The sequence below is a fragment of the Aotus nancymaae genome, unplaced genomic scaffold (genome assembly GCF_030222135.1).
Source record: "Aotus nancymaae isolate 86718 unplaced genomic scaffold, 86718_ANA_hifiasm-v0.15.2.pri h1tg000081l, whole genome shotgun sequence".
Taxonomy (NCBI): Eukaryota; Metazoa; Chordata; class Mammalia; order Primates; family Aotidae; genus Aotus; species Aotus nancymaae.
In genome coordinates, this window is record NW_026988496.1 from 2,015,603 (window position 1) to 2,043,305 (window position 27,703).

Sequence of the window (27,703 nt, forward strand, 5' to 3'; positions counted from 1 at the left end):
GGCAAGGCTGGTCTCGAACTCCTGGCCTCAAGTGATCCACCCACCTTGGCCTTCTAAAGTTCTGGGATTACAGGCATGAGTCACCACACCCAGCCCAAGCACAAAAGAGACTGTGCTTTTTCCATTGTGCATTCTGGGCACCTTTGTCAAATGTTAGTTGGCCAGATATACTTTTTTTTTAAATCTGGGCTCTCAGTTCTGTTCCATTGGTCTCTGTGTCTGTTTTTATGCCAGTATCATACTGCTTTGATGACTATAGCTTTGTAGTATAATTTGAAATCAGAAAGTGTGATGCCTCCAATTTTAAGGTTGCTTTGGCACAGGGTCCTTTGTGATTCCATACAAATTTTAATATTAGTGTTTCTATTTCTGTGAAAAAATGCTGTTATACTTAAACTAGTGATTTCCTTGCATTTATAGATCACTTTGAGAGGTATGGACATTTTAATAATACAAATTCTTTCAATCCATGAACACACTATATCTTTCCATTTATTTTTGTTTTCTTTGGTTTCATCAATGTTTTATAGTTTTCAGTGTACAGATGTTTCACCTACTTGGTTACTTTTATTTGTGTGTGTGTGTGTGTATATATATACATATATATATATACATATAAGTATATATACATACACACATATGGAGTCTCACTCAGGCTGGAGATCTTGGCTCACTGCAACCTCCACCTCCTGGGTTCAAGTGATTCTCCAGCCTCAGCCTCCCAAGTAGCTGGGATTACAGGCACATGCCACTATGCCCAGTTAGTTTTTGCATTTTTAGTAGAGACAGGGTTTCACCATGTTGGCCAGGCTGGTCTCAAACTCCTGACGCCAAGTGATCCCCCTCCTCAGCCTCCCAAAGTGCTGTGATTACAGGTGTCAGCCACTATGCCCAGCTATTTTATATATATTTGATGTTCTATTTAAATAAGATTGTTTTCTTGATTTCCTTTCTGGATATTTTATTGTTAGCATAAATAAATGCTACTGGTTTTTATATGTTTATTTTGTAACCTGCAACTTTACTGAAGTAATTTATTTGTTTTAAGAGTTCTTTGGTGGTGTCTTTAGGATCTTCTATATATGGGATCACTTGGTCCGATGGAAACAGTTTTTTAGCTCTTACATTTAGGCCTTTGATCCATTTTGAATTAAAGTTTGTATATGATGTGAGGTAAGAATCCGATTTCATTCATTTGCATGTGGAAATGCCGTTTTCCTAGCACCATTTGTTGAAAGGACTGTCCTATCACCATTAAATGGTCCTAGCACCGTTGTCACAAATAATTTGATCATATATGACAAGATTTATTTCTAGGTTCTCTATTCCATTCCATTGTTCTATATGTCTATCTTTATTCCAGTTCCACAGGTTTTGATTACTGTGGTTTTGTGGTAAGTTTTGAAATCAGAAAGTACAAATCCTCCAACTTTGTTCTTTGTTTTCAAGTTTGTTTAGGGCTTTTTGAATCCCTTGAGCAAAGTCCATATTAATTTTAGGATGGATTTTTCCATTTCTGCAAAATACTTCATTGGGATTTTGGGTTTTTCTTGAGACAGGGTCTCAGTCTGTCACCCACGCTGGATTGCAGTAGCCCAATCACAGTTCACTGCTGCCTCGAACTCCCAAGCTCAGGCAATCCTCCCACTTCAGCCTCACTAGTAGCTGAGACTACAGGCATGCACCATCATGGCTGCTAATTTTTGTATTTTTTGTAGAGACAGGATTATGTCATCTTGCCCAAGCTGGTCTCAGACTCCTAGGCTCATGCAATCTGCCCGCCTCAGCCCCCACAAAGTGCTGGGATTACAGGTGTGAGCCACCACACCTGGCCTGAGATTTTAATAGGGATAAATATCTGTAAATCTGTAGATCACTTTGGGAATATCAACATGTCAACAGTATTTAGTCTTCCAACCTGTGAACTGTTTATATTTTTAAATAGAATGTAGTAGTGTTTTATTTGTGTAATCAAACATAAACAAGTTTTTAGAAAGAGGTTTTGGCAGAGGAACTAGTTAATTTCTCATGCCTTTTCATGTAACTTGACTGGATCTCAGTAACCAACTTTTAAAGCTTGCAATCGGTTCTGTGGAAAAACATAAATTAGATGTTAGGAAAGAAATGATGATCTGACTATAGGTGTTAATAGAAAATGTTTTTGGCTTAATAATCTGAAACTAAATTAAATCATGTAATATTGACAAATTAAGCTTATTTTGACATTTAATAGCATTAACTGAATTCAGATATGCTTTTATCTGGCTTATTTTGCTCACACTAAAATAAACTTTAGTCCCATTGATCAATAACCAGTTTTTCTATTCACATTGCTTAAAATTGTTTCTCATTGTACAGAGAATCTGTTGGGTTTCATTTCCTGGATGTTATTCGTCAACGTTGTAGCTCATCAGAAAATATTGGAAAAGCTGACCTATTCTATATTGACATGCTTTTACAAAGGAAGGAAGAACTGCTTGCCAAGGAGAAGATTGAAGAAATCATTTTAGGTCAGTAGGATTTTTGCATGTGTTTTAGAAAGGTATTAATTTGTGTATAATTCCTAGATGGCAGGGTAGTAGCAAAATCCTCAAGTCAACGGATTTCTTTCACTTCCTTTTTTCTTTCCTCCCTAATGGTCTTTTAACAGTAACACCTCACCTGTCCACATCCCATAGATTGGGCAAAAATAAGAAAACATCATTGAAAACAGACAAACTTCTGAGCTTAAAGCTCGCATGTAGTGGAATATTGTGAAGTTACAAACCTACTTTCATATCTCTAGTTTGATCTCAAATAAGCTGTGTACTTTTGGACAAGTCAATTTCTCTGGACCTTAATTTTTTTCAACTATAAAATAATGATTGTGAACTAAACTCCTGGTTTTCAACTACTTTTCAGCAGCAGCATCCTTTTGTGATGCAATCTTATATGCCCCACCCTGAAAGAAATAGATGAGAGTTTTTCTAGTTAAAGCAGAGATGTAGAGCAAAATCTACTCATCATTCTCCTAATCCTCTGCCTCCCTGCAGAACTTCTGTACCCTGAAGAACACAGATAGTATGATCACTTTCTTAGAAAATTTTCTTCACCACCTTGTCCTCTCAACTAAGTGCATGTAGAGATATAATTGGAGTGATAGTCATTAAATGTTAACTCGGAGACTTATTCTGAATGATGGCATTTTAGGTGACGTGTTCCTTTATTCTAAATACTCTACCACATTGTTTGAATTTATTTATTTATTTCTTTATTTTTTATTGCATTTTAGGTTTTCAGGTACATGTGAAGAACATGCAAGATTGTTGCATACGTACACACATGGCAGTGTGATTTGCTGCCTTCCACCCCATCACCTATATCTGGCATTTCTCCCCATGCTATCTCTCCCCAACTCCCCAACCCCTGCTGTCCCTCCATTATTTCCCCCCGACAGACCTCAGTGTGTGATGCTCCCCTCCCTGTGTCCATGTGTTCTCATTGTTCAACACCCGCCTATGAGTGAGAACATGCGGTGTTTGATTTTCTGTTCTTCTGTCAGTTTGCTGAGAATGATGGTTTCCAGGTTCATCCATGTCCCTGCAAACGACGGGAACTCATCATTTTTGATGGCTGCATAATATTCTGTGGTGTATATGTGCCACGTTTTCCCTGTCCAGTCTATCATCGAGGGGCATTTGGGTTGGTTCCAGGTCTTTGCTATTGTAAACTGTGCTGCAGTGAACGTTCGTGTGCATGTGTCCTTACAGTAGAACGATTTGTAATCCTTTGGATATATACCCAGTAATGGGATTGCTGGGTCAAATGGAATTTCTATTTCTAGGTCCTTAAGGAATCGCCACACTATCTTCCACAATGGTTGAACTAATTTACACTCCCACCAACAGTGTAAAAGTGTTCCTATTTCTCCACATCCTCTCCAGCATCTGTTGTCTCCAGATTTTTTAATCATCGCCATTCTAACTGGCGTGAGATGGTATCTCAATGTAGTTTTGATTTGCATTTCTCTAATGACCAGTGATGATGAGCATTTCTTCATATGTTCGTTGGCCTCATGTATGTCTTCTTTTGTAAAGTGTCCGTTCATATCCTTCGCCCACTTTTGAATGGGCTTGTTTGTTTTTTTATTGTACATCTGTTTTAGTTCTTTGTAGATTCTGGATATCAGCCCTTTGTCAGATGGGTAGGCTGCAAAAATTTTTTCCCATTCTGTTGATTGCCAATTCACTCTAATGACTATTTCTTTTGCTGTGCAGAACCTGTGGAGTTTGATTAGATCTATTTTGGCTTTTGTTGCCAATGCTTTTGGTGTTTTGGTCATGAAGTCCTTGCCTACACCTATGTCCTGAATGGTATTGCCTAGATTTTCTTTCAGGGTTTTTATGGCATTAGGTCTTATGCTTAAGTCTTTACTCCATCTGGAGTTAATTTTAGTGTAAGGTGTCAGGAAGGGGTCCAGTTTCTGCTTTCTGCACATGGCTAGCCAGTTTTCCCAACACCACTTATTAAACAGGGAATCCTTTCCCCATTGCTTGTTTTTGTCAGGTTTGTCAAAGATCGGATGGCTGTAGATATGTTGTGTTGCCTCCAAGGCCTCTGTTCTGTTCCATTGGTCTATATCTCTGTTTTGGTACCAATACCATGCTATTTTGATTACTGTAGCCTTGTAGTATAGTTTGATGTCCAGAAGTGTGATGCCTCCCGCTTTGTTCTTTTTGCTTAGAATTGACTTGGCAATGTGGGCTTTCTTTTGGTTCCATATGAAGTTTAAGGTGTTGTTTCCAGTTCTGTGAAGAAGGTCATTGGTAGCTTGATGGGGATAGCATTGAATCTGTAAATTACTTTGGGCAGTATGGCCATTTTCATGATATTGATTCTTCCTAACCATGAACATGGAATGTTTCTCCATCTGTGTCCTCTCTTATTTCATTGAGCAGTGGTTTGTAGTTCTCCTTGAAGAGGTCCTTTACATTCCTTGTTAGTTGTATTCCTAGGTATTTTATTCTCTTTGTAGCAATTGTGAATGGCAGTTCGTTCTCAATTTGGCTCTCTTTAAGTCTGTTATTGGTGTATAGGAATGCTTGTGATTTTTGCACATTGATTTTGTATCCTGAGACTTTGCTGAAGTTGCTTATCAGTTTCAGGAGATTTGGGGCTGAGACGATGGGGTCTTCTAGATATACAGTCATGTCGTCTGCAAATAGAAACAATTTGACTTCCTCCTTTCCTATTTGAATACCCTTTATTTCTTTTTCTTGCCTGATTGCTCTGGCTAGAACTTCCAGGACTATATTGAATAGGAGTGGTGAGAGAGGGCATCCTTGTCTAGTGCCAGATTTCAAAGGGAATGCTTCCAGTTTTTGCCCATTCAGTATGATATTGGCTGTTGGTTTGTCATAAATATCCTTTATTGTTTTTAGATATGTTCCTTCGATACCTAGTTTTTTGAGGGTTTTTAGCATAAAGGGCTGATGAATTTTTTCAAAGGCCTTCTCTGCATCAATTGAGGTAATCATGCTGTTTTTGTCTTTGGTTCTGTTTATGCAGTGAATTACTTTTATAGACGTGCACGTATGTTGAACCAGCCTTGCATCCCCGGAATGAAACCTACTTGATCATGGTGGATAAACTTTTGATGTGCTGTTGTAGTTGGCTTGCCAGTATTTTATTGAAGATTTTTGCATCTATGTTCATCATGGATATTGGCCTGAAGTTTTCTTTTCTTGCTTAGTCTCTGCCGGATTTTGGTATCAGGATGATGTTGGTCTCATAAAATGATTTAGGAAGGATTCCCTCTTTCTGGATTATTTGGAATAGTGTCAGAAGGAAGGGTACCAGCTCCTCTTTGTATGTCTGGTAGAATTCTGCTGTGAACCCACCTGGAACTGGGCTTTTTTTGGGTGGTAGGTTCTTAATTGCTGCCTCAACTTCAGACCTTGTTATTGGTCTATTCAGGGTTTCGACTTCTTCCTGGTTTAGGGTTGGGAGGATGCAAGTATCCAGGAATTTATCCATTTCTTCCAGGTTTACTAGTTTATGTGCAAAGAGTTGTTTGTAATAATCTCTGATGATGGTTTGAATTTCTGTGGAATCTATGGTGATATCCCCTTTATCATTTTTTATTGCATCTATTTGATTTTTCTCTCTTTTCTTTTTTATTAATCTGGCTAGTGGTCTGTCTATTTTGTTGATCTTTTCAAAAAACCAGCTCCTGGATTTATTGATTTTTTGAAGGGTTTTTTTGTGTCTCTGTCTCCTTCAGTTTTTCTCCGGTCTTAGTTATTTCTTGTCTTCTGCTAGGTTTTGAGTTTTTTTGATCTTGCTCCTCTAGCTCTTTCAATTTTCATGATAGGGTATCAATTTTAGATCTCTCCTTACTTCTGATGTGGGCACTTATTGCTATGTATTTTCCTCTAGAGACTGCTTTAAATGTGTCCCAGAGATTCTGGTATGTGGTATCTTCATTCTCATTGGTTTCGAAGAACATCTTTATTTCTGCCTTCATTTCATTGTTTATCCAGTCAACATTCAGGAGAAAGTTGTTCAGTTTCCATGAAGCTGTGCGGTTCTGGGTTAGTTTCTGAATTCTGATTTCTAATTTGATTGCACTGTGGTCTGAGAGACTGTTTGTTATGGTTTCCGTTCTTTTGCATTTGCTGAGGAGTGATTTACTTCCGATTATTTGGTCAGTTTTAGAGTAGGTGTGATGTGGTGCTGAGAAGAATGTATATTCTGTGTATTTGGGGTGGAGAGTTCTGTAAATGTCTATTAGGTTTGCCTGGTGCAGGTCTAAGTTCAAGTCCTGGATATCCTTGTTAATTTTCTGTCTCGTTGATCTGTCTAATATTGACAATGGGGTGTTAAAGTCTCCCACTATTATTGTGTGGGAGTCTAAGTCTCTTTGTAAGTCATTAAGAATTTGCCTTATGTATCTGGATGCTCCTGTATTGTGTGGGTATATATTTAGGATCGTTGGCTCTTCTTGTTGCATTGATCCTTTTACCATTATGTAATGTCCTTCTTTGTCTCTTTTGATCTTTGTTGGTTTAAAGTCTATTTTATCAGGGACGAGAATTGTAACTCCTGCTTTTTTTTGCTCTCCATTTGCTTTGTAAATCTTCCTCCATCCCTTTATTTTGAGCCTTTGTGTATCCTTGCATGTGAGATGGGTTTCCTGGATACAGCACACTGATGGGTTTTGGCTTTTTATCCAATTTGCCAGTCTGTGTCTTTTGATTGGGGCATTTATCCCATTTACGTTTAGGGTTAATATTGTTATATGTGAATTTGATCCTGCCATTTTCATGCTAGCTGGCTGTTTTGCCCATTAGTTGATGCAGATTCTTCATTGTGTTGATGCCGTTTACCATTTGGTATGTTTTTGGAGTGGCTGGTACTGGTTGTTCCTTTCTGTGTTTAGTGACTCTTTCAGGAGCTCTTGTAAAGCAGGCCTGTTGGTGATGAAATCTCTGAGTACTTGCTTGTTCTCAAAGGATTTTATTTTTCCTTCACTTACGAAGCTTATTTTGGCTGGATATGAAATTCTGGGTTGAAAGTTCTTTTCTTTAAGGATGTTGAATATTGGCCCCCACTCTCTTCTGGCTTGTAGGGTTTCTGCTGAGAGATCTGCTGTGAGTCTGATGGGCTTCCCTTTGTGGGTAACCCGACGTTTCTCTCTGGCTGCCCTTAGCATTTTCTCCTTCATTTCAACCCTGGTGAATCTGTTCCTTGGGGTTGCTCTTCTTGAGGAATATCTTTGTGATGTTCTCTGTATTTCCTGGAGTTGAATATTGGTCTGCCTTGCTGGGTTGGGGAAGTTTTCCTGGATAATATCCTGAATAGTATTTTCCAGCTTGGATTCATTCTCTCTGTCACATTCAGGTACACCTATCAAATGTAGATTAGGTCTTTTTACATAGTCCCATATTTCTTGTTGACTTTGTTCATTCGTTTTTACCCTGTTTTCTCTAATCTTGCCTTCTGGTTTTATTTCATTGAGTTTATCTTTGACCTCTGATGTCCTTTCTTCTGCTTGGTTAATTCGGCTGTTGAAACTTGTGTACGCTTTGCGAAGTTCTCGTGTTGTGTTTTCAGCTCCATCAATTCACTTATATTCCTCTCTAAGTTGTTTATTCTTGTTAGCATTTTGTCACATCTTTTTTCAAGGTTCTTAGTTTCTTTGCATTGGGTTAGAACATGTTCTTTTAGCTCACGGAAGTTTCTTATTACCCACCTTCTGAAACCTGATTCTGTCAACTCATCACACTCATTCTCCATCCAGCCTTGTTCTCTTGCTGGTGAGGAGTTGTGATCCCTTGTAGGAAGAGGGGCGTTCTGGTTTCAGATGTTTTCATCCTTTTTGCACTGGTTTCTTCCCATCTTTGTGGATTTACCCACCTGTCGTCTTTGTAGTTGTTGACTTTCAGATTGGGTCTCTGAGTGGACATCCACTTTATTGATGATGAAGTTATTTCTTTCTGTTTCTTAGTTTTCCTTCTAATAGTCTGGCCCCTCTGCTGTAGGACTGCTGAGGTCCACTCCAGGCCCTGCTTGCCTGGGGATCACCTGCAGTGGCTGCAGAACAGTAAGGGTTGCTGCCAGTTTCTTCTTCTGCTATCTTTGTCCCAGAAGTATAGCCACCAGGTGTCAGTTTGATCTCTCCTTTATGAGGTGACTCTTTGGATATATAACGGTCAGGGAGCTGCTTGAGGAGACAGTCTGTCCTTTATAGGAGCTCAAGTGCTGAGCTGTGAGCTCTGTTGTTCATTCAGAGCTGCTGGGCAGGTACATTTAAGTCTGCTGCAGTAGAACTCATAATGCCACCCCTCCCCCCCGTTTTTTTTCCCCGATGCTCTGTCCTGGGGAGTTAGGGCTTTATGAGTTCCTCTTGTGCTGCTGGCTTTTTTCACAGCAGCCCTGCCTAGCGAGGAGGCAGCCTAGTCACTGTCTGCCTGCAGAGTCTTTGCTGAGCTGCTGTGGGCTCCGCCCAGCTGCCATGTGAACTCCCCTGCAGTCCTGTTTATATGAGTGTAGTTAGAACTGCCTTGGCAATGGCGGCCCACCTCTATAATCGCGGACTCTCACTGTAATGGCGGGCTTCTTCGGCAATGGCAAACTACCTCCGTAGTGGTGGACTGCCTTGGTAATGGCGGATGCCCTTCCCCCACAGAGCTGGACCATACCGGGTTCAGCTGTGCTTGCTGTGAAACTCTCAATCCAGAGTGTTTCCGATTGCTGTTTTTTTGTGGGGGTCGGACCAGCCGAGCCTGATTACCTGGCTCCCTGTTTCAGAGCCCTTTTCTTTCTTTCTTTTTTTTTTTTTGTTGAACAGTTGACTCTGTCTCCCCGGTATTCCAGTTGCCTATTGAAAAGGCACCAGGATATGTGTGATTTCCCGTGTGGTGACCCACTGCAACAGCTCAAACAGTGGCGCTCATATTCGTTTCATGGTGCTTTTTTGCCCGGAAATCTCCTGGCCTGGCTCCCTGTTTCAGTCCCCTTTTTAATCAGATGAATGGGCTAGTCTTCCTTCTCAGAGCTCCAATTGCCGTCTAAAACAGTGCCCGGACTCGTGTATTTTGTATGGAGAACTGCCGCACCGGGGCACCGGCACAACAGCCGTGCTGGCCAAACCAGCCACACTGGTGACCCATGGGCCTCCTCCACCTGGGAATCTCCTGGTCTGTGGGCAATAAAAATCTGTCCGGAAATGTGGCATCCACTCACCCTCCGCGCTTTCACTGGAAGCTGCAATCCTGAGCTGCTCCTAATCGGCCATCTTGGATCCCTCCCTCTGTTTGAATTTTTATAAGCACGAATAATGTTTTTATAAAGACAAAGTCATTAACTTTTTAAAAGGAAGTTACCTGACTAGATGATCTCTGAGAACCATATTTTACTGATAATACCCTCCCTCCAGACATTTACCAATTATTTTGAGACTCAGTTCTGATAAACTTGGATATCTGGTTTTCCTACTCTTAGCATTTTAATGGTAGGATTTTGCAAATAGAAACAAGTTTTAAAGGGAAGTATACAGATAACCTGACCATAGGGAGGAAGAAAACTCTACCAACTTTATAAAACAGGTTCAACTTTTTTTTTTCTTGAGATAGTCTTGCTTTGTCACCCAGGCTAGAGTGCAGTGGCGCTATATCGGCTCACTGCAACCTCCGCCTCTCGGGTTCAAGCGGTTCTCCTGCCTCAGCCTCCTAAGTAGCTGAGATTACAGGCGCCTGCCACCACACCCGGCTAATTTTTTTATTTTTAGTAGAGATGGGGTTTCACCATGTTGGCCAGGCTGGTCTTGAACTCCTGACCTTGTGATCCACCCACCTCAGCCTCCCAAAGTGCTGGGATTACAAGTGTGAGCCACTGCGCCCGGCCTCAAATTTTTTTAATACAGCAATCTATACTGTATGAAACTCCCAAAGGTATCACTGTGATTTTTTAATAGTACAATAAAATAAAAAAGTTGTTAACGTTGACCTTGAGTGGTCAAGAAAAAGTTAAATTTACTTACAAAAACTAGGAAGTTTGTTTACTTTTTAGAAAATTTAAGAACTTTCATGAAAAGATTGACTTTTTAAATTCAAATGTGATTTTTATTTAAAGAAAGTAAACTGCCAGTTAACCAGAAAACTTTATTATACAGAATAACTCATTTTCCTAAAATTCCACTCAGACTGTTTTATTGTGAAACTAATTTACACTTACTCTCAAAGTATTATAATATTTTAAGTAGATACATTTAGTAGCTGTTTCCTCTCTTGAGTGTTTTTAAGTAAGTCGTGGAACAAACTACATTTGCTGACTGGGCTAGAGGGTCAGAGATTCTTAATGTTCTATTCAAGAGTTTTGTGGAAATTGATAATTTATGCCAAAGGGCAGAAGACGAGGTACAGAATTCTATTATAGTTTAGACTTTACCTTAATGTGCTTATGTATTTGAACTCTGTAAACGTCTAGACCAGAAACAATCAACACAAGTTAAGATTTAAGGTAATAAAGTTTGTGTGTAAGCACGGTCTTAAAGTATTTTACAAAGGCTTTAAGGTATAATTGGCCTTTCTTGTGAACTTGATCTGATCTATTTAGTACATAATAGTATAAACACTTCTTATTAATGATTTCTGGCATTGCTGTCTGCTCATTCACAATAACCTTATTAAGGCACCAGATGATGATCTAATTTCGAATGTGGAAAATAAGTTAAAAAGAGACTAGGCTGGAAAACTTTCATAGATTGATGGGAGAATTACTGTGATTCTAGCAAACTCTGATTGCGTTATATTATCAATTATGGTAGTAAACCTAAAATTGATGATGAAAACCTGTCTGAATTTTTTCTGTGTAGCCATTACTTACAGATTATATGTTCCGGGTATGGTTAGCACTCTTTACTTAGTGTAATAGATCTAGATTCTTGTTTTCAGAGCTTGTTTTTTTCTTTTTCAGCTCACCAAACAGGAAGACAACTGACAGCAGAATTAATCACCTCGTTACACAACATTCTTTGGAGAAAAGCTGCCAGCAGTTTTAAGGTTTGAGAATAATCTCTTTTTCATTCTTTACATTATTTCTCCACTGCAACAAAAAATAGTGCATTCACTATAAAAATAAAAGCATCAAATACTGTAATAATCTCTATTTAGATACCATATATTTATTAAATATTCACAATGTAGAGTGTTAATGATCATTGTACAAGAGTTTATTTAAAAATAATAAGACATGATTCGTCTCCATTGAGAGCTTACAGTGTAATGAAATGTCATCGCTGATATTAAGGTATAGGAATGTAATATTTTTTAACATGAGGGGTGAGAAAGAGTTTTATCCCCTTTGAAAAGTTATGGTGTAATAAAGAAATGGAAAAAAATTTACAAGACAGTTCAGGTTTTCTATAAACTTAAAGATAAGGTTTTTTTTTTAAAGCAGAGAACAATCATTTGTAATTTTGGTATATTTCCTTCTAATCTTTGTGTATTATACATTTGTGTGCCTTTGTGTATAAATCAAATGGGATGTACCATTTAAAAAAAAAGTTGTGGTATGCTTCCATTTGCAATTAATATTTAGTCACAGGGAATGTTTTATGTCCCTGCTTCAACAATAAGTCCCTCTCCACAAAAGACAAGACAAAATACATGAAAAGAAAAAAATGGCTTTTATGACAGTGAACATCAGGCAATGAAAGAGAATGATCCCTAGGAGATAAGAAATAAAGTGAGCATTGGCTGGGTGCCGTGGCTCATGCCTGTAATCCCAACACTTTGGGAGGCCGAGGCGGATGGATCACGAGGTGAGGAGATCGAGACCATCCTGGCCAAGATGGTGAAATTCCATCTCTACTAAAATAGAAAAAATTATCTGGGTATGGTGGCACATACCTGTAGCCCCAGCTACTCAAGAGGCTAAGGCAGGGAAATCACTTGGACCTGGAAGGTGGAGGTTGCAGTGAGCCAAGATCACGCCACTGCACTCCAGCCTTGTGACAGAGCAAGACTCCGTCTCAAAATAAAGAAAGAAAGAAAAGAAAACAAAAGAAAAGAATTAAAGTGAGCTTTACAATTGTGCAGCTTACTGCTTTGAGTTTCCAGCATATAGCACAAGAAGGAGTTGAAGTAGAGCCTGGCAAGCATCGTGATTTGAGTTGCAACTGACTCTGAGGAGACCAAGGCAGCCAGAATTTATAAGACAAAGTACTGGAGAGGACCACATAGCATAGATTAGGCATTGTAGAAGAAAAGATTGATAAACTTGAACTCAAAGCAAAGAAGGTATTCAAAATTAAACACACAGAAAAAAAACTTAAAAAATTAAAAGAGCTTCAGTGAGATGAGGGACAACCCAGTGATCAGAGGGTCCTCTTCTGGTGTTTAGCAGAGTACTGATGAGGACATACATGAAGCAAAATTACCTGAAGCTAGGAGAATAACCATCTATAAATATTAGAGGGAACAGTGTCTGGCACTCACATGGTGCTGAGAATAAGGCCTGCTCTTATCACCCAGTGTGGAAAACCTCTAATTTATGGCGCATTGGGTAGAAAACTCAAAAGGGTCTTGTCTCAGAAGAGGGGAATGGTTAGTCGTACACTAAGTCCTGCTCCAGAACTACCTAAAAAATTATAAAAGTATGGTGTGAAAGGATGAAATTGATCTAAGGAACTTAATTGCTTCCCAGAGCAGAGTTCAAGGATATTTATAGGAATATAAAACTGTTGTACAGCACCCAACAGGATAAAGTTTACAATGTCTGGCATCCAAGAAAAAAATTGCTGAGCATGCAAAGAGGCACAAAAACACAACCTACAATGAGAATAAGGAATCAATTGATACTGACCCAGAAGTGACACAGAAGTTATCATTTGTAGAGGACATCTCTTATAATTGTATTTCATGCATTCAAAAAGTTACATAGAGGCATTGAAGATATATAAAGACCCAAATCAAACTTCTAAAGATGAAAACTATGTTTAGGATGAAAAGTACATTGGATAGTATTAACATCATATTAGACATTGTAGAAGAAAAGACTGATGAAGTTATAGCAAAGAAGCTATTCAAAATGAAATACACAGGGGAAAAACCTTAAAAAAATTCAAAGGGTTCAGTTAGGTGAGGGACAATTTTTGGTAGCTTAATATACAGGTAACTGGGACTCCCAAATGAGGATGGAGATAATAAATATTTGAAAACATAAAACTTTCAAAACTTAACGAAAACTCTAAATGCACAGATAGAAAAATCTTAACAAACCCCAAACACAAGAAACACAAAATTACACCAACACACATAATCAAAGTGCTCATGGTAACTCATGTAAGAGAATGTCCTAAAAGCAGCCAGATCAAAATGACACCCTACATATAGTGGAATAAACTAAAGAGAACATCAGATTTCTTGTTGGAAGCAATGCAAGCAAGAACTCAGTGGAGCAACATCTTTAAAATAATGAAAGAAAACAAAAACTTGTCAGCCTAAAATTCTGTATCCAGCACAAATATTGTTTAAAATGAAAGTAGTTGGTACAAATGTAAAATAGTGTAGCCACTACGGAAAACAGCATGGCAGTTCCTCAAACAATTAAAAATATTATTACCACATGCTGCAGCATTTCACTTTTGCTTATATATCCATAAGAATTAAAAGCAAGATATTTGCACACCCATGTTTCTAGCAGCCAGAGGGTGGAAGCAACCCAAGTTCCATCAACAAATGAATGGATAAATAAAATGTGGTATATTCAAACAATGGAATATTACTTAGCCTTAAAAAGCAAGGACCTCTGATACATGCTATAACATGGATGAGCCTTGAGGATATTTTGCTAAGTGAAATAAGCCTGTCAAAAAACAATACTGTATGATTCCACTTACATGAGGTACTTAGAGTAGTCAAATCCCTGGAGAAAGGAAGTAGAATGGGCCGGATGCAGTGGCTGACTCCTGTAATCCCAGCATTTCGGGAGGCCAAGGTGGGTGGATCACCTGAGGTCAGGAGTTCGAGACCAGCCTGGCCAACATGGTGAAACCCCATCGCTAGTAAAAATAACAAAAATTAGCCGGGTGTGGTGGTGCACACCTGTAGTCTCAGCTACTCAGGAGACTGAGGCAGGAGAATCACTTGAACCCAGGAAGTAGAGGTTGCAATGAGCCGAGATTTTGCCACTGCACTTTAGCCTGGGCAGCGGAGAGAGAGGAGAGACTCATGTCTTTAAAAAAAGAATAAAGAAAGAAAGAAAGTAGAATGGTGGTTTCCAGGGGCTGGGAGGAGGGGAAAATGTGGAGTTGTTTAGTGAATATAGAGTTTCAGTTTTACTAGACAAAAAAGTTCTGGAGATTAGTTGCAGATTGGTCAATTTTATGTTATGTTTTTTTAACCATAATAAAAATACATTTTTTTAAAAAAAATGAAGGCAAATTAGTCTTCCAGATATTTAAAAGCTGATATAACTAATCACTCAAAGGTCAACATTACAAGGAAGTCATCTGAACAGAAGGAAATTTATACCAGATGGAAATATCAATCTATACAAAAGAATAAAAAATACCAGAAATGGGAATTATATGAGCAATAGATAAGATTTTTTCTTATTATTACAATCTGTTTAAAAGATAATTTACTGTTTAAACAAAAGTAATAACATTGTATTCTGTAAAAGTAAAATGCATGACAAGAATATATAGGTCGAGAAGAGAGAAATGGAAGTATACCATAAGTGAGGTGGTATAACATCACTTGAAGATAGACTATGATAAGCTAAACATATATACTATGTACCCTAAAACAATCATTAAAGTAGCAAAACAAAGAGTTTTTTTTTCAAAAAATGAGATAAAATCAAACCATAAAAATTTCAAATAATCTAAAATAGGGCAGAAAAAGAGGAAAGAGGGATCAAAAAAGATGGCACAAATACAAAACAAATAGCAAGATGATAGATTTACATTTAAGCATGTGAAAAAAATCACATTAAGTGAAAATGACCTCAAGATCCCAGTGAAAAGGCAGAGATTGTCAAACTGGATAAAAAAGCAAGACTCAAGTTTATGTACTGCTTAAAAGAAATGTACTTTAAATATAAAGATACAAATTGGTTATAAGCAAAAGCATCAGAAAAATATAGAGAAACAAGATTATTCTAAAATTTATACATAAAACAATGGAATGAAAATAGCCAAGACATATTATTAGAAAGTTAAAAAATAATAGATGCTGGCAAGGTTGTAGAGAAAAGGGAACACTCATACACTGTTGGTGGGAGTGCAAATTAGCTCAACCATTGTGGAAAGCAGGATGGCTATTTCTCAAAGAACTAAAAATAGAACTACCATTTAACCCAGCAATCCCATTACTGGATATATACCCAGAGAAAAATAAAGCATTCTATCATAAAGACACATGCACACAAATGTTCATTGCAGGACTATTCACAGTAGCAAAGACATGGACTCAACCTAAACGTCCATCTATGACAGACTGGATAAAGAAAATGTGGTACATATACCCCATAGAATATTATGCAGCCATAAAAAAGAAAAGATGTCTTTTGCAGGAACATGGATGGAGGTGGAAGCTATCATTCTGAAGAAACTAACACAGGATCAAAAAGCCAAATAACATATGTTTTCACTTATAAGTGGGAGCTAAATGATAAGAACTTACGAACACAAAGAAGGAAACAACAGACGTTGGTGTCTACTTGAGTGGGGAGGGCGGAAGGAGGCAGAGGAGCAGGAAAGATAACTATTGGGTACTGGGCTTAATACCTGGGTGATGGGATAATATGTACAACAAACCCCTGTGACATGGGTTTACCTCTGTAACAAACCTTCACATGTACCCCTAAACCTAAAATTAAAAAAATGAAAATGCCAAAACAGTCCTGAGAGAGAATAGAACAGAAAGAATCACCCTATTCAATTTCAAGACTTTTTATATAGCTACAGTACTCTAGACTGTGTGCTATCAGAGAGATAGAACCATAGATCAATGGAACAGAATGGAGAACCAAAAAATAATTCCACACACACATACTCAGCTGATTTTTGAGAAAGCACAAAAGTAATTCAATGGAAAAAGATGGTGTTTTTAACTAATGGTGCTAGAGCATGTGGATATCCATAATAAAGAAAAAAAATATTAACCTTGACCTTAACTTCACACTTCATATAAAAATTAAATGAATTACAAAATTAGATGTAAAATGTGCAACTATAAAACTTTTATAAATATACATAGGATAAAATCTTCAGGATCTAGGCCAGGCAAAAAATTACTAGACTTGACTCAAAAACATGATGCAAGTAAGGTGCAATGGCACATACCTATAGTCCCAGCTACTTGGGAGGCTGAGGTAGAAGGATTGCTTGAGCCCAGGAGTTTGAAGCCAGCCTGGACAACATAGCAAGACCTGGTTTCTAAAATAAATAAATAAATAAATAAATAAAAATTTAAAGTATCACACATAAAAATAAAAATTAATAAACTATTTCATGAAAATTAAAAGCTTTTGCTCTGTGAAAGATCCTATTCACTCTCAGGTCCTCACCTCCAAGACTAACAAAGAAAGAAGGAACAACAGTTGTGCCAGAAAGGGCCATGGCCATGTGCATGCTAATCCCTGCATGAATTGTACCTGATACGTGACTAAAGACAGGGCTGTTAAGAAGTTTATCATTCAAAATATAGTAGAAAGCCAAGTGTGGTGGCTCATGCCTGTAATCCCAGTGCTTTCAGAGGCCGAGGCAGGAGGGTCGCTCAAGCCTAGGAGTTTGAGACCAACCTGGGCAATATAGGGAGACTACATAAATAAAAAATTTAGCCTGGTCTGGTAGCATGCACCTGTAGTCCCAGCTGCTCAGGAGGCTGAGGCAGGAGGATCTCTTGAGCCCAGGAGTGCAAGGCTGCAGTGAGTTGTGATCATGCTACTTCACTCTAGCCTGGGTGACAGAGCAAGATCCTGTCTCAAAAACTAAAAGAAAATCACAAAACACAGTAGAGGCCACAGCTATCAGGGACATTTCTGAGGCCAGTGTCTTTGATGTCTATGTTCTTCCCAAGTGTTTGTGAAGCTACATCACTGCATGAGTTTCACCATTCACGGCAAGGTAGAATCAATCTCGTGAAGCCCGTAAGGACCAAACATTCCAACCCTGATTTAGACCTGTGGGTGCTGCCCAGTGACCTCCACCAAAGCCTATGTAAGGAGCTGAGTCCTTAAGGACTGAAGAAAAGCTATCCTCTGAAGAAAATAAAGTGAAAATTGTACTAAAAAAAAGAGATCTCGTTTAATGGATGAAAAAAGATAGAGACTCAGAGAAAAATTTTCAAACCATGTATACAATAATGAACTAGTAGCTAAAACATAAAAAGAACTCTCTAAACTCAACATATAAAGAAAAACAATTCAAAAATTAGCAAACGATATGAACAGACATTTCACCAGAAAAGGATATATGCATGACAATAAGCACACAAAAAAAGATGACTTATGAGTCATTAGGAAAATGCAAATGAAAACTCCAAGGACATACCAATACATAATTCTTAGAATAGCTGAAATGAAAAAAATTAACCATACCAAATGCTGATGAAGATGTTGAGGAACTAGAATTACATGGTGGAAACATAAGATAGTACAAACCGTTTGGAAAATAGTTTGGCAGTTTTATATAATGTTAAACTTGCCCCCACCATGTGATCCAGCCATTTCAATCCTATGTATGTACTCAAAAGAAAAGGAATTATTTATCCATAGAAAAACTTGCATGTAAAAGCTAATAGCAGCTTTATTTATAATAGTTAAAAACTGGAAACAGCTAAATGTCCATCGACAAGTTAGTGGATAAACAAATTGGTATATTCTTCAATGAAATACTACTTAGCAATAAAAGGAATGAACTATTGATAGATGTAGTAATGGGGATAAATCTAGAAACTGTTTTGCTGAGTGAAAGGGGCCAGGCAAAAAAGTAATAATACATATTAAATGATTCAATTGTATAAAAGCCTATAAAATGAAAAATAATAGTTATATGAAGCACATTCATATTTGTTTTGGGGATGAGAGACTGGAATGAGCTGGATTGAGGGATTACAAAGAAAAATTGGTTTTAATGGATGTGTTCACTCCCCTGACTGTGTTGATGGTTTTAGCTATGTATGTGTATGTCAAAACAGTTGTACAGTTTAAATATATGTAGCTTTTTGTATGTCAGTTGCACCTCAATTAAACTGTTTTCCAAAAATGTTATGGTAGGTTTTGTAGGAGAAAGATGTGAAGAGAAAAAAGGGAACAAAGATTGAGAAACAAAGAATTAGACCCAAGAGAAGGAAGGAGAATCCCTTATAGGAGCATGTAGAGACCTAGGTCTTATGGTTAGGTACTGCAAGATAGAATGATATTTTTATTCTCTTTTAGAAGGCCTTTTTTTTTTTTTTTTGCTGAATAGGTGAACAACTAATTCAGAATTCCCATTCTTCTATTGATTCTTTTTCTTTCCTCTCATTTTCCAGTCTTGCTGAATAATTTTCTTAAAACATCTACTTCCAACACTGGAAAGGAATGTAATCTTATTTCTAATTGACTATTTCTAATATGACATATTTCTAATCTACTACGACTAATGTAATAGTCAAAGGCAGTGTTTTACCTATTCAGCACAGTTGTTTCTAGTTGGAGAGGGTGTTTTATTCCTTGAAGGTCCTAATGTCTCCTGTTCTTAATTGAAATATACGAAGTTTCTTGACCGGGCATGACGGAGTCATTTAGCTTACCTTGGTTTATAAGCAGTCTCAGTTTTCTTAGATTAAGAAATAATTATCCAAGTTATTTCTATCAGATTTTCCCTAGCTAGCTTCTCACCATTGAAAATTTTTAAGTAGCTCAAGAGAAAATGTATTTTTGTATAAAAATACAGCAGCATCAATTACATTAGTAAAAACCCTGTAAATTCACTAAATATTTCACATTAAGAAAATCATTATATATTTGATTAAGTGTTATGTAGCTCTTAAAATTGATTACTGTGAAGACTACATAGCAACATAGATTAGTATGTACAAAATTAAATGGAAAGAATAGAACATGAAATTTTATATAAGCTATGATTACAACTAGGTAAATATACAAAAGGATAAAGTTAATATTGAACATAGATAAATGAAAATAGTTGCATTAGCATGGTGAATTATGGGTGTTCTCTTAAATTTTTTATCATTGTTGTTTTTTTTTTTTTTATACAGTACATAATTTATTGCACCACTTATATGAAATTCTAAAACAGTCAAAACTATAGTATGGCAAATTTGTTATATATATTTTACTGCAATTTAAAATATGAAAAAAATCTATACTAATATTAATAAAAAGCAAACACGTGGTTTTCTGGGGCCTAGAACTGACTGCAGAGGAACACGGGAAAAGTTTTTGGGGTGGCAGAAGTGTTCTATATCTTGATTTTTTTTTTTTTTAAAAGATGGGGTTTCACCATGATGGCCAGGCTGTTCTTCAACTCTTGACCTCAGATGATCCACCCACCTCGGCCTCCCAAAGTGCTAGGGTTACAAGCGTGAGACACCACGCCTGGCCTTCTGTATCTTGATTATGGTATTGATTACATAGATGCATACACTTACCAAAACTCATCAAATTGTACACTTAAAAGAGGTACATTTTGTTGTATGTAAATTATACCTCAGTACAGGTACTTGATGGGGGGAGAGTTGAAAACCTACCAGTGGGTACCATGCTCGGTACTCAAGTGATGAATTCAGTTGTACCCCAAACCTCAGCATCACACAATATATCCTTGTAACAAATCTACACATGTACCCCCAATTCTAAAATAAAAGATGAATGTGTTTTAAAGAAATGAGTTATCTAACCTTGAAAAGACATGGAAGAGTCTTTTTTTTTTCATGCAAATCCATTATAATTACTAGAAAAACAATTCAAAGTGCATAAAGACATTCTATTTTAGTTCATCATTTCAAGAGTTACTTATGTAATAACTTTTAAAATAGATGCTAAGTTTTCTGGGGTGGTTCACTACACTCTCAGACTCTTCATCCTATGTGAAATGTCTAACGTGTAGAAAAAAAGAAAGAATATTGATTGTCATTTTATCTAAAACTTTGTTGACTAAGACTGATAATAAAATGCACTTAGAACTCAATATAAAGGATATTGTGTTTTGGTTACCTAAAAAAGACACCAATAACATCTTTTATTTGTTTCTAGAGGTGACTTGGGAAAGATAGGGTAGAGACATCACTGTGATTTTGTTGTTTCTTTTTAAACTTTAGGAAAAATATTACGCTGATGCCCTACACTGGTACAGTTATTCTCTGAGGTTTTTTTCACCTGATGAAATTGATGTGGACTTCTCCAAGCTGCAGAGGAACATGGCTTGCTGTTACCTGAATTTGCAACAATTTGATAAGGTCCTTTGATTTATCTATTTTCAGAGGTAGCAAATGTTCTTATGTGCAATGACAGAGAGATAGATGCCATGCTGTCTTCTTGGCCATTAGTTTAGGATATCTGAGAATTCCTTCATATAGAACAAGCTCAAATTGACATTTTCTTGGTTTCCACACTGTAAACATTGAGTGAAACTTCCCAAAGAAAGGGAGAATTTGGAGTACCATTAAGTCTATTACTTATCCCTTATTTTTCACACTCTATTCTGAGAGGTAATGTATCATTGGAACTCCTGAACAAAGTTATCTGTTAGTAACCATTTGTAATAGTGTTCTTTCCAGCAAACTAAATTTTAAAGTACACATTTTTGTCAGGCATTCATTGAGAGCAAATACTTGGATGATGTGGCCATTCTTTTACTTTCTGGGTTGTTGTTTCTTGCCTTTCCAACCACCCTAGAAAATTTTCTTTAACTGATTTCTTATCAGGACAAAATTCTAGAAGGTAAAGAAGATAAAAGCTTGTTTAAAGATAGAACGTAAATACTTTCCAAAGTAATTAGGACATTGTTTCCTTTGGGTATCATTTGGTATGCACATAGTAAGGGGTATTGGCTCTTGGAAGGACAAAGAACTAGAAAGACAAGTGTGGACCCAAATGAAATATGAAGGTTTTTGTTGCCTTTCAAGTTTTAATGACAGGTCTAACCTTCGTTCACATGGGTGATTAAGGGTAGTGATTCCAGATATTTTCTTTGAAGGTTTATTTATGTTTGAAGGATTGTTTATCTGACTTAAACACTTTAGATTTTCTTTCAAGAAAATACTTGCTATTTAGTTCATATATTATAAATTCACAGTCCTGGAAGAGAACTTGAAATGTTACTTAATTAATCATAGGGTTTCACAGGCTAGTATTTAACTGATTCAGAAAATAGTTACCTACAGTTTAAGACCTAAAAGGAAGATGATCATGTAGATTTTGTTACCTAATTCTGCACAGTGTAGCACTATTTCAGAAAGGTAGTTGCCTACTGTTTACTTAAAGACCAGTAAAGAAGGCAATCACAGAGCTTTTACAAGTTCCGTGATTTATGACACAGTGGGCCAGGCAGCTTGGGAAGGACCTATATCTGGATGTAGACATGCTAGTTGGGGAATGGGTGCATCTGCAGGCCAAGGGAGGGTATCTAATCAGCCATCAGGAAAGAAACACAGTACCAGACATTGTGCTAGGGTCTGAGGTTACAGAGATGAACAAGGTATAGTTGCCTTCAACTCACCCAAGCAGCTGGCATCAGGGTATCCTAAAGGGCAGATAAGCAGAGCATGGCAATGAGAGAAATCTAAGCGTTGTAAATATTCTGTAAGTCAGGCAAGCAGGTGGTTGGCATCACATAAGCATAACCACAGGGAACAGGGTTTCAACCACAGAGATTTGGAGTCTGAGACAGTACACAAATCTTTGAGGAATGGAGTGTGTGCAGACAGATTAGAAGGAGCAAGGTAGATCTCCAAACCTAAAGGGACTTAGGATATCAAGGTGTTTTTAAGAGCAGAGCCCCTGCATAGGGAGCCAGACTGAGAAGCAGTGATCAGAAGAGGAATACAAGTTGACTAGATACAGTTTTCTGAGACTTGAAGCAGTGCTTCTTAAATCTCCTCTAATGTCAAGTTTGGTCCTAGAGCCTAGTATAGGGCTGAGTTTATAATTAGGAATTCAAATGGTAGTAATAGTGATGTTAGGAAGAATAGGAGAACAATAAAACAGGCATATTTTAGTGCTGTGTATTCAATATGTAACTGTATCATTTATGGCCAGATTAGTGGTGAAGCCAAAGGATATTTTGAATATGTTCATAACTTTATTGATTACTGTTAGTATATTTCTCCACTTCATCCTTCCTGTCTTGAATTTAGCAGACATTAATTGGATACTCTCCATATGCAGTGAATATTCTCTCATGCACAAGGACAGATAGACAGGTGAAAAAAATACACAATCCATCATATTCTAATAATCCCACCTTGCCAGTGTCTAACCTTTGTTAACTTTCATTGTCTGCTTTCTTCATTCCTACAGTGGTAATTTTAAAACATTTTTTTTCTGTCTGTCATTAAGCACCCATGCTTTCTCCTTTGTTTTAGCAAAAGACCTTATTGTGTAATTTACTGAGCTTATATCCATTGACATGAACTTCATCAATTTCTCTCCTCTTCACTCATCCTTTTCTCGTTCCTCTGAGAAAGAAGTAACTTTCTCTGGGGACCTTACTCTACAGATCTCAACCCTAGCTGTTTAATCATTCTCTACTGTTTCTTTCTCCTGTCACTATAATTACCTTGAAGCCTTCTTTATCCAAAAACCTTCCTTCAACTTTGTGATCCTCCTCAAATTTCAGTTCTCTCTGTCCTTCTTTTTGTTGCCAAGCTTTCTAATCCAAAAGTACTTCTGTCTATATTTTCTAGTGTTCATTCATTCAAAAATATTTACTTATTGTCTCCTGTTCTAGGCACTGAGGATATAGTAATGAATAAATATATAAAAACTCTTATCCACATTGACAAAAACTGCTGTCCCCATTATTTCCATTAGGAGAGGCAAACAATAAAAAGATAAATAAGTATTATGTATATTATAGGGATCAACAAACTTTCTGTAAAGAACCACCGTAAATATTTTAGGTTTTGCAGGCCATACAGTCTGTGTTGAAACTAATCAACTCTGCTGTTATGTGCCTTGAAAGCAGCCATAGACAATATGTAAGCAAATTGGTGTGGCTGTGTTCCAATAAAACTGCATTTTGGAATACTAAAATTTGAATTTTATATAATTTTCATGTATCATAAAATATGATTCTTTTATTTCAGTCACTTAAAAATGTAAAATTGTTCTTAACTTATGAATTGTACAAAAAATATGGTGGACCAGATTTTGCCCAAAGGCTATAGTTTGTTGACTCCTGGTATATTAAATATTGATAAGTGCTAAGGAGAAAACTAAGCAGGAAAGGGTGATATTAAATGTTTTAGAGGAGGGTGAATAGTTGAAATTTTAGAAAGGGTGGTCAAGGAAGTCCTCACTGGGAAGATTGTTTTTAAGTAGAAACCTGAGGAAAAAGAGCATCCCAGACAGAGGGAATAACAAGTGCAAAGGCCCTAGGGTATTTAAACAATGGCAAAGAGATCATTGTGACTGGAGTGGAGGGAACATTGGGGGAATTAGGAGATGTGACCAGGGAAGTAGTGGTGTCTTAGTCTGTTTCGTATTGCTATAACAGCATACCTAAGACTGAGTAATTTATAAAGAAAATAGGTTTATTTAGCTTATGATTCTGCAGGTTGGGAAGTTCAAGGGCCATGGTACTGGATTTGCTTGGCTTCTGGTGAGGGCTTTTGTGCTTGGTCAAAATGTAGCAGGAAGTCAAAGGGAAGTAGACTCATGCCAGGAGACATAATCCAAGGGGCTTCCTGGCTTTATAACAACTTACTTTCATGGAAACTGTTTCTGTTTTATTTCCTTGTATACTATTTTCGTCCTCAACTGGAGTACTTGCTGCTTTCTACCCATGATCTATGCTTTCTACCTCAGTATCTTTTTTCATGCTTCTTCATTGCAAATTACCTGTTTTTTGTGTCCCTACACTTTAAAATTCCCTTTTTCAAAGCCTAGCTCTTAATGGCATTCTTAGCTTCCTGAGGAAATTTCCTTGTCTTGCATTTCCTCCAAGACTTTGTAACAGTTCTGTTTATCCCTAGATACTTATTTTCTGCATTGTATTTTAGTTGTTTCTATACCTGTCGCAGTCATCTATTAGACTGCCACCTCCTTAAGGACAGGGACCATACGTTATCTTTATTTGCCCTTGTACCCAGCATAGTGCCTAATGCATAGTAGATACTCATTAGATTAAAAATAGTTATAGAAACTCAACAAATACCTGTCAATCAACTTCCTCTGATAGAGGAATTCCGTTTCCTCATGCTATTTCTCTCCTTGCTTTATGCATAGTTGGAAATTAATAGTGATTAAAATCTATGAGTGTTCTTTGATTTTCAGAACTGAATGAGAGTATATTATTAAAAAATCATCCCACTATAACTTTCTCCAGCTCAGCTCTTTTCTCTTTTGAGTGTGGGGAGGACAGTTATGTCTCATGTACTGGTTATATATTGTTTCTCTTTACCATATAAAGTTCGAAAAATCATGCCCTTCTGTTACAGGACTGAAAATGAGCTTGTGATCAGCAGATGTAAACTAGTTATACTCACTAGATGGCACTGTGGCCTCTGTTTGTACTTCATCGGCTTGTGATTGACCGATGTTGAGGTTATTTTGTAATTCTTAGGTAGATGTACCTTTCCCACAAATGCATCTATATGGATGTTAAAAAAAAAAGCACTAAAGAAAAATACCCTAATTGAGATTTCAAGTCAACAAACATTGAATGCCTAACCTGTGCCAAGCACTATAGAATAAGTAGAAGACATGATCTATTCTATAGATAAGCTTAAAATATTAATGCAGAAACAATATTTACATATATAAAATAATTAGAGACTAATAAAAGACTGTACAATCAAGCATCATTGTATGGTATATACCATATGAACTTAGAATAGGAATATATAGATGAGGGTTTTTGTGACTATTGATTGAATGTACATATGTTCTGAAGCTAAAAAGAGTAACTGATTTGTTAGATAGAGATATATCTGGGCCAGGCACTGTGGCTCTCTCCTGTAATCCCAGCACTTTGGGAAGCCAAGGTGGGAGGATCACAAAGTCAGGAGTTTGAGACCAGCCTGGCCAATATGATGAAACCTCGTCTCTACTAAACAAAAATTAGCTGGGCATGGAGTCCCAGCTACTTGGGAGGCTAAGGCATAAGAATCGCTTGAATCTGGGAGATGGATGTTGCAGTGAGCCGAGATCATGCCACTGCACTCCAGCCTGGGTGATGGAGTGAGATGCCATTTCAAAAAAAAAAAAAGATAGAGTCAGATCTGAAGGGACCTTAATAGGCTGAAATAATGAGCCTATTCTAGCAAGATGAAGGCAAACAGGAAACAACAAAACATCCTATACTATAATTGGATTCCCAAAATCAATTGTACAAAAACAGAATAGATAAAATTTGGCTATAACAGCAGCACATGTGAATCACTTGGTACATTTTATTGACTGTAAGCACTGCACAAACTAAAAATACCAAGAAAGTTAACTCAAATTAGGTTGACTCAATAGAGATTTAATGTATAGAAGGAGAAAAGGTGGCAATCACCCTCTATTCTCCTCTGGTTAGAATATATCTGAAGTACAGATTCAACCAACCACGGACTGAAAATATTCTGAAGAAAAAATACAATTTAAAAAACAGCAATACAACATAAAGAATAATGCAAATATAAAACAATACAGTGTAACAACTGTTTACAGAACATTTACATTGTATTAGGTGTGAGTAATCTAGAGATGATTTAAAGTATACGAGAGGATGTGTGTAGGTTATATGCAACTAGTACAAAGAACTTAAACAAATTTACAAGAAAAAAAAAACAAAAAGTGGGCAAAGGATATGAACAGACACTTCTCAAAAGAAGACATTTATGCAGCCAACAAACGTATGAAACAAAAGCTCATCATCACTGGTCATCAGAGAAATGCAAATCAAAACTACATTGAGATACCATCTCACACCAGTTAGAATGGTGATCATTAAAAATCTGGAGACAACAGTTGCTGGAGAGGATGTGGAGAAATAGGAATGCTTTTATACTGTTGGTAGGAATGTAAATGAGTTCAACCGTTGTGGAAGACAGTGTGGTGACTCCTCAAGGATCTAGAACTAGAAATACCATATGACCCAGCAATCCCATTTCTGGGTATATACCCAAAGGATTATAAATCATTCTGTTATAAAGACACATGCACATGTTTGTTAATTGTGGCACTGTATACAATAGCAAAGACTTGGAACCAACCCAAATGCCCGTCAATGATAGACTGGACAAAGAAAATGTGGCACATATATGCCACGGAATACTGTGTAACCATAAAAAAAGAGTTCATGTCCTTTGCAGGGACATAAATGAAGCTGTAAACCATCATTCTCAGCAAACTTCTGCAAACTGACACAATAACAGAAAACCAAACACCACATGTTCTCACTCATAAGTGGTTGTTGAACAATGAGAACACATGGGCACTGGAAGGGGAACATCACACACTGGGGCTTGTCGGGGGTGAGGATGCTAGGGGAGGGGTAGCAGGGGATGTGGGGATTGGGGAGGGAGAACATTAGGAGAAATACCTAATGTAGATGACAGGGGGATAGATGCGGCAAACCACCATGGCACATGTATACCTATATGATAAATCTGCACGATCTGCACACGTACCCCAGAACTTATTTACTTTAAATTATAGCATCTCAAAAACTATGGCTACAAACTTGTGTTTTCCCTTTTTAATCTTCAAAAACATATGCCCCCGCTGGCTAACTTGTGTGAGTTTAAAATTTAAGAGAAAAATTCTGGAAAAAAAACTTAGAATTGTCGGTCCTCTGGCATCTACTTGAAACAGGATGCAATGATTAACACTAGCTAAATACTAGAATCACCTGGAAAGAATTTCCAATTTCCCATTGCCAGAAACTCCACCCTTAGAGACTTAGATTCCATTGGTTTGAACTGAGTGAAAGCACTGGTAGTACCTAAAAGATCCCTCAGGTGATTCCAATGCACTATCCCCGTGGTTCTTCAAATAC

At 37.3% G+C, this 27,703-nt stretch overlaps 1 protein-coding gene across 1 annotated transcript in view; it reads left to right on the plus strand.

Annotated features, from left to right (window-relative positions):
* LOC105732804 (testis-expressed protein 11) overlaps positions 1-27,703 on the plus strand; it is a 210,374-nt gene that overhangs the window by 51,609 nt on the left and 131,062 nt on the right. The window contains exons 5-7 of the mRNA XM_012475041.2: positions 2,359-2,510; positions 11,458-11,543; positions 20,817-20,954. Coding sequence (XP_012330464.2) covers positions 2,359-2,510; positions 11,458-11,543; positions 20,817-20,954 — 376 coding nt within the window. The remainder of the gene's footprint in view (positions 1-2,358; positions 2,511-11,457; positions 11,544-20,816; positions 20,955-27,703) is intronic.